General features: G+C 50.3%; 1 protein-coding gene across 1 annotated transcript in view; it reads right to left on the minus strand.

Moving 5' to 3' along the window:
- Nucleotides 1-5,346, minus strand: part of AKAP13 (A-kinase anchoring protein 13) — a 20,860-nt gene extending 15,514 nt beyond the window's left edge. Inside the window, exons 1-5 of the mRNA XM_015407107.1 lie at nucleotides 5,204-5,346; nucleotides 4,832-5,082; nucleotides 3,452-3,577; nucleotides 1,644-1,761; nucleotides 170-418 (exon numbers count right to left, since the gene is read on the minus strand). Of these exons, the coding sequence (XP_015262593.1) occupies nucleotides 170-418; nucleotides 1,644-1,761; nucleotides 3,452-3,577; nucleotides 4,832-5,082; nucleotides 5,204-5,342 (883 nt within the window). The 5' untranslated portion in view covers nucleotides 5,343-5,346. The remainder of the gene's footprint in view (nucleotides 1-169; nucleotides 419-1,643; nucleotides 1,762-3,451; nucleotides 3,578-4,831; nucleotides 5,083-5,203) is intronic.
- Between the last annotated feature and the right edge of the window lie 1,058 nt (nucleotides 5,347-6,404).

Genomic DNA, 6,404 nt, shown 5'->3' on the forward strand with positions numbered 1-6,404 from the left:
GTTCATGGCAAGGAGGACAGATAAGTCAACTCTAAGGAATGTTTCCAAAATAACGCCTTACTTTGACTGGTTTAGGGATACCCACACGTCTGCACCCGCACAGAAAATGTGAATGGCTGGTTTGTAATACGTAACAGGAAGGGGACGGAATTCTGACAGCCTCTCTCACCTTTCAGTCTCCCAGCTGCATTCTTCAGGGAGACCGGCCCATCCCGGACGAATTTCCTCCGCCTCAAATCCTCCCGGGCGAACATCTGCCCGCTCTTCATCCTCATGATGGACTTGCTGTCCGTCCGGGTGTAGATTTCATCCAGGCGCATCTTCTTCTCATACTTGCAAACTTTGCTGTTCACGGCAACGATGACTTCCTTCACCAGGTTCAGCGACTGCACCAGATCTTCCTGTTCCTTGTCGTTTTCTTTAGAACAAAAGGAGAACTGCCTTCCAGTTCCTCTTTTTTTCTGCAAACCCTTTTTGCAAACCCTGCTCCTCACTTGTCATCTGCTTCCCTCTCTGTGGCCCTCCCAGGCATCTGCTTCAACATACTGCAGCACAGGATTTGTCTGTTTCAGACATCTCCAGTGGCCAACATTCAAGTGGCCGACTGGTAGCCAATGGGCCAAACCTTCCCTGCATGCTACCCTAAGAGGACAGCATGGCTTCATTTACAAGCATTTCACATAAAAAAGGGTTGCCAACCAGCTCTCTTTTGCACAACCTGTCATGGTGAAGGGCTCTTGTTAATCTGACCTTTTGAGGATGAACACTCATTCCTTAACACCCCCCACCCCCAAGTCCAAGTCCACGCGTCATACTAGCAAAGCCCTTCCTGCTAAATCTTGGCAGCTTTTTAAATAAGGCCTGATCTTCCCACAAGGGGTGGGATCATTCCTGCCCTTGTTCACAGGGGGAACAAAACAGACAGCAGGAAAAACAGGAATTGGTCATCCCTGTTTTAGGGGAGAAAAAAACTGAGAGTGAAGAACTGCTTGGACAGAGACAGGGACAACAGATTCTGCTACGGCAGCTTCTCCTGCAATTATATGTACTCTGGGAGGCACCCATGGACAATACGGGCATCCTAGGAGAGGGCAGAGCCTCTGCTTTGGGAAGGGGCAAGCACAGACAAGCACCACTGCATCTGGACATGTGTGCCTGGTACCGAGGGACAACTACCCAGTGCTCACTGCAGGAGGAGACCGTACTTTGTCAGACCCCTGCAAACACACCCTCAGCCGTTCAGCCAGACAGCACCACAGTCAAACTACTCACTTTTTAGTAACCACATTTGAAAGGGCAATTTCGACAGATGGATGAATTCCACAGGAAGGGCTTTAATACAAAAGGGTATCCACAACTACACTCTTGACAAGCAAGCATTAAAGGATACCAAAACATCTGCTGGAACGCATGCAGAACTACAGTGAGTCAAGTCTGACTAATGCAATAGTTTTTGAGACTATCTACACCCAGCAACAGAAAATGGTGTTTTTTTTTTTGTTTTTTTTAAAGCATTCAGTGGAGGGGAAGTCTGGAGGCATCGTCGCCCATTAGGGCTCTTGAGTGCCAGTGGAAGGAAATTTCCCTATGGTCTACCTTCCCACCTGAGAAGAACAGGTTTATGCATTCAGAGGAAAATGTACCTTTGGTATACCGCAGTATTCTTTGCAGCAGAACCGGGTATTTGGTGATTCTCTGCGTCACAAGCAAGATGCACTCCGGAATGCCCAACCGTCTCACTACAGAGCTGCTCATTTTTTTCTAGAAAAATGAAATGAACACACCTGGTAAGGAGAGAGAAATGAAGATCCTCCACCCCGGCTACTGTGATCAGGCTGCTTTCCTGCCAATTAGCCTATACTTATCCCGTGGAACAAGGAGCTGCGGTGGCTCAAGTGGTTAAGACGCTGAACTGCAGGCTGTGGAAGGTCAGTAGTTCAGCAGTTCAAGACCCGGGTGCCGCAAGGCGGGGTGAGCTCCTGTCTCTAGTTCCAGCTCCTGCCAACCTAGCAGTTCGAAAGCAAGAAATTGCAAGTAGATAAATAGGTACCACTTCGGTGGGAAGGTAACAGCGTTCCGTGCGCCTTGGTGTTTAGTCATGCTGGCCACATGACCACGGAAACGTCTTCGGACAGCGCTGGCTCTTCGGCTTTGAAACGGAGATGAGCACCGCAACCCTAGAGTCGGACTCGACTGGCTTTCGAGCAAGGGAACCTTTACCTTTACCTATCCCGTGGAACAGCTAGCCACATTTACCCCAGTGGTCCCTCTGATCAGAGACAGTCATGCAAGCACAAACCCCATCTACCCGTGGCCCACCTGCCCTGCGATGTGTGTATGCACTCTGGGGCCCCACAGACCGGGAGAGAGAGGGCAAAGCCTGTTTTCCCACACAGCAACCTAAGAATCACAGCTCTCTTTTTTCCAGAAACAAGTGTCCGGTCCTCATGACTCCAGCATGGAAATCTGGGAAAGGTAAGTGTGATGAAGCCTCCTAGGAGGTTGCAGCATTCCCAGTGGTTTAGGAGATGCAGTTCCTATTCAGTGCCACTTCATGTCTGTCCTCCAAGACCACATCCCTTACGATGATCTAGAGGACACGTGTCCGATCCAATCTCGTTCATTCACTCCCCAAGGACTTTGTTGGAAAAGACACCCCAGAGAAGTCCAAATCTAATGGAGACTTGGAAGAAGTCTGAGTCTGCTTATATTCCAGTAGCTTGCTTATTTATTTATTTATTTTTAGATTTGTATCCCGCCCTCCCAATGGCTCAGGGCGGCTAACATGTGGCAGAGCCGAGTTGAATGGATAAAATACAATGAAATAGGCAATATTTAAATAACATTAATAAAACCCAAACAATAATCAAGGTGCTCTGATCTTCCTATGTAAGGCATCCAAGATGGGAAACAATAAACCCAATTCGGCGGCCAGCTGTCTCGATAGCGCGGTCTCCCGCAGCGCTGTTCAAAACGCTTCTGCCAGGCGATGCTTGCGCCCCATGATAGGGGCAGACGATGGAGCACTACCACGATGGTGGGATAGTGGCGGTGGCGGCTCCCACTCAAAAGCCTGGCGGAAGAGCTCCGTCTTACAGGCCCTGCGGAACTGCACAAGGTCCCGCAGGGCCCGGATCTCCTCTGGGAGCTCGTTCCACCAGGTAGGAGCCACCACCAAAAACGCCCTGGCCCTAGTAGGGGCAAACGTAACATCTCGGGGGCCTGGAACTTCCAGGAGATGGAGGCTCCCCGATCGTAGTGCTCTTGGGGGAACATATGGGGAGAGGCGGTCCTTCAGGTAAGCCGGACCTTGAGGACAGCTTGCCCTGACAGTCGCATGTTTGGCTCCTGTGGAGGAAGGACAAACAACCACCCCTCCCTGCACACTTATACCCTCTTTCCTAGGCCCCGCAACTGCATAATGGTACACTAGCAGGTAACACATGCCTACCTTCATGAACGCCTGAAACCGTTTTTCTTTCGAATACAGGTCCTTAAAGTAATTCACTGCCTCGTTCTGGTGCCCGCAGAACTTGCCGTACGTCTTCTTCATTCGCTCGGCACTCTCACCTGAAAACTGTGAGATGTACTTTAGAGATCTCTGAGAGTGGGACGGACAACCGTCCGACTCACTGCGTGGTTTAAGAGATGGCCTTCTAGCCACTAACACACTGAAGATCTCAACAGTGCCCATCCAAAATGTGAGGTTCTAAATAATCCCTATGAAAGGGAAATCCTGCAGCATCCGCTAAGACAAGGAGAACTGAACCATGCAGCATCGCTTTTTTCATTCCTCCAGGAAACACAAAATAGAAATTCTGAATGACGAAGCACACAAATAGGAATTCTGGAATCTATGAGACTCAAAAGATGTTAGGGTGGTAGTGGTGGTACACACAAGCGGTACTGGGAAGTTATGCGGTGTTGTGTTGCTCAAGTGCTGGCCATGCCACCTTCTCAGGAGGGAAGGTGGCACGGCCAGCACTTGTATGGGTGACTGCCGAGGAAGGCAATGGCAAACCGTTTCTGCTTCTCACTTGCATTTAAAGCCCCTTGCTGGCATTGCAATAAGTCAGCTGAAACTCGACAGCACACACATATGTACATCACTCCTCTTTACAGTGAGTAGAACTTTGGCTGCGGTCACACGGAACAGTAGCCACGCTAGAGAGACGGAAGATAGGCGGATTTCCCTGGCGCGATCTCACCGCCACATCTGGGAAGCGTAGAGCTCCCGTGGCTCAACCGAGGCTTCCCTCCGAAGATGCGCGGCAAAAAACTAGTACCTCGGAGGTACTAGTTCCTGGAAACCGCGGGGCAAGGGTGGGCGTCTGATCGCGTTTCCAGTGGCATCCGGCGCCTGCCCATGTCCCCTCGCAAACAGGTCATTTTTTTTCCCAAGGCTCCATGGATGCGCACAAGCACCCAACAGAGCATGCACACACTTCAGTTTTTAAAAGTAAAAAAACAACAACCAACAACCCCATTTGCCGCCCCGCCCCCCTTCTTTGCCTGTGGTGTGATCGGCACCTCCCCCCTAGCCATGGGACCTCGGCGGGACCTCAACCGGACGTCTGATCTCGCAGTCACGCGTTAGTTTGCCCCGGGGCAAACAGCCACGCTCCCCCCCCCCACATTTTCCAGCCCGTGTGACCGGGGCCCTTGTATGCAAAATAATCAATTTGCACAACTCCTTCCTGCTGCAACATGATGCCTTTTTCATGCAGAATTATGGGTAGCTTTGTTTTGGTTTACCTAGCCCAGAAATATACATCTGATATTTTGTGTTCACAGCTGCCTTCAGCCTGCATGGACACCTTCCGCTGCTTACCTGATGCACCAAGATGTCTCCGATTCTCTTGATGACAAAGTTCTTGTCGCTTCTGTCAGCGAGTGACTCTTTCTTCCTCTCCAGAATCCGCTGGAAGAACTGGCTGTGGATGACGAGCAGGTCTTCGAGACAGGGAAAGACCTTTTCCACCATCTGCTGCTCAAACTGGAGCTCCTGTACCATCCCGCGGCTGTACACGTCACTCATGATCTTCAAGGTGCGGACGTGATGCATCTCCGTTTGCATCAGTTCTGCAGAGATCGGGGAAAGAGGATGTTCTCATCAGCGCTCGTTTGTTCTAATTGGTCACAAGAGTTCAGCTTCCTTTCTTTAGAGGCCCTCCCCAATTCAGCCCCCCCAAAAAACGCTCACCGTAAATGACGTCTTGCCGCTTCACAACATCCTCCTTCTGCTGCCGCATGAACTTGCAGTCTACCACCAGACTCCAGGACTCGGCTTCCAGCTGCTTCGAGTCCATTTCAAAGTCTCCCATGAGCTGGTCCTCATTCATATCTGCCCCTGGAGATAAGAAAGAAGCAGGCACGCTTTCATTATTAGCGCTTCAAATATTCTTCTCTCCCCTGTCAATCCATCCCCCAAGTTTATTGATCTGCGGGTTCATGCTGGTATTGTGATTCATGCTGAAACTGTGATTGAGCCTCTGGACCCCAGAAACTTCTCCCATGATTACCCCAAACCAGGGGTCGTTTCGTAGAAAAAGAGCTAGGGGAACTCATTAGCATAACTCATTAGCATATGCCACACCCCCTGACATCACCGGAAGTGTGTCATAAGGCCACACCCCCCCGGAAGCGGGGCGGCTGGAAGCAGGGGGCGGGGCTTCGTCATTTGCCCCGCCCCCCATACCTCACCCGGGGGAACTGCGATCCCCCACGATTACCCCGAAATGACCTCTGCCCCAAACCAGGATTTGCCCTGGGAATCTCATCAAATGATGTGCCTGTGCTGGCAGGGAATGACCTGAAGCTCCCCGGGAATTTTCATTTAAGACTCTGGATTGCATCCATTAAAAAGGATGCATTAGGAAACCATGTCAAAGGAAACCCAGAGCCACCGTGTTGAAGACTGCTGCCGCTGAGTATGACCAGCATCAATATGTTTAATTCTCAACATGACCCAATCTGTGAATACTTAAATCCAGAGACTGGAGTCATGAACAGAAAACATACAAACTTAACTACAAACATAAAAAGCCCCAGGTTTACAGGAAAAAAAAATCTGAAATCTAAGAAATATATTGGGGATTAAAATCCCCCCAAATAACAGAAGCAGCGGCTGCAGCTTTAAGAAAGGAATACCCTCACTGGCTATTGCTTAGCAACCACAGCAGTATTGCCAGTTCAAGCTTTGGTTTCTGTCAGTAAAAGGCAGGGAAAGGCAGCAGGGCCATTTCCAGGGTTGTTCTGGCCTTTGATGCAGCCAGGCCCTCCAGCAACCACCAAGTGATTTGCTACTACCTGATTTGCATGCTCACCCAGGACTTTTGCCCAGAACCATGCAGAGTTTTCCTGGGGAGAGGCTGTCAGGGGGAGGGGAGGAGGGAAAGCTGAAG

Source organism: Gekko japonicus, unplaced genomic scaffold (assembly GCF_001447785.1).
Source record: "Gekko japonicus isolate JY-2015 unplaced genomic scaffold, Gekko_japonicus_V1.1 scaffold3068, whole genome shotgun sequence".
Classification (NCBI taxonomy): domain Eukaryota; kingdom Metazoa; phylum Chordata; class Lepidosauria; order Squamata; family Gekkonidae; genus Gekko; species Gekko japonicus.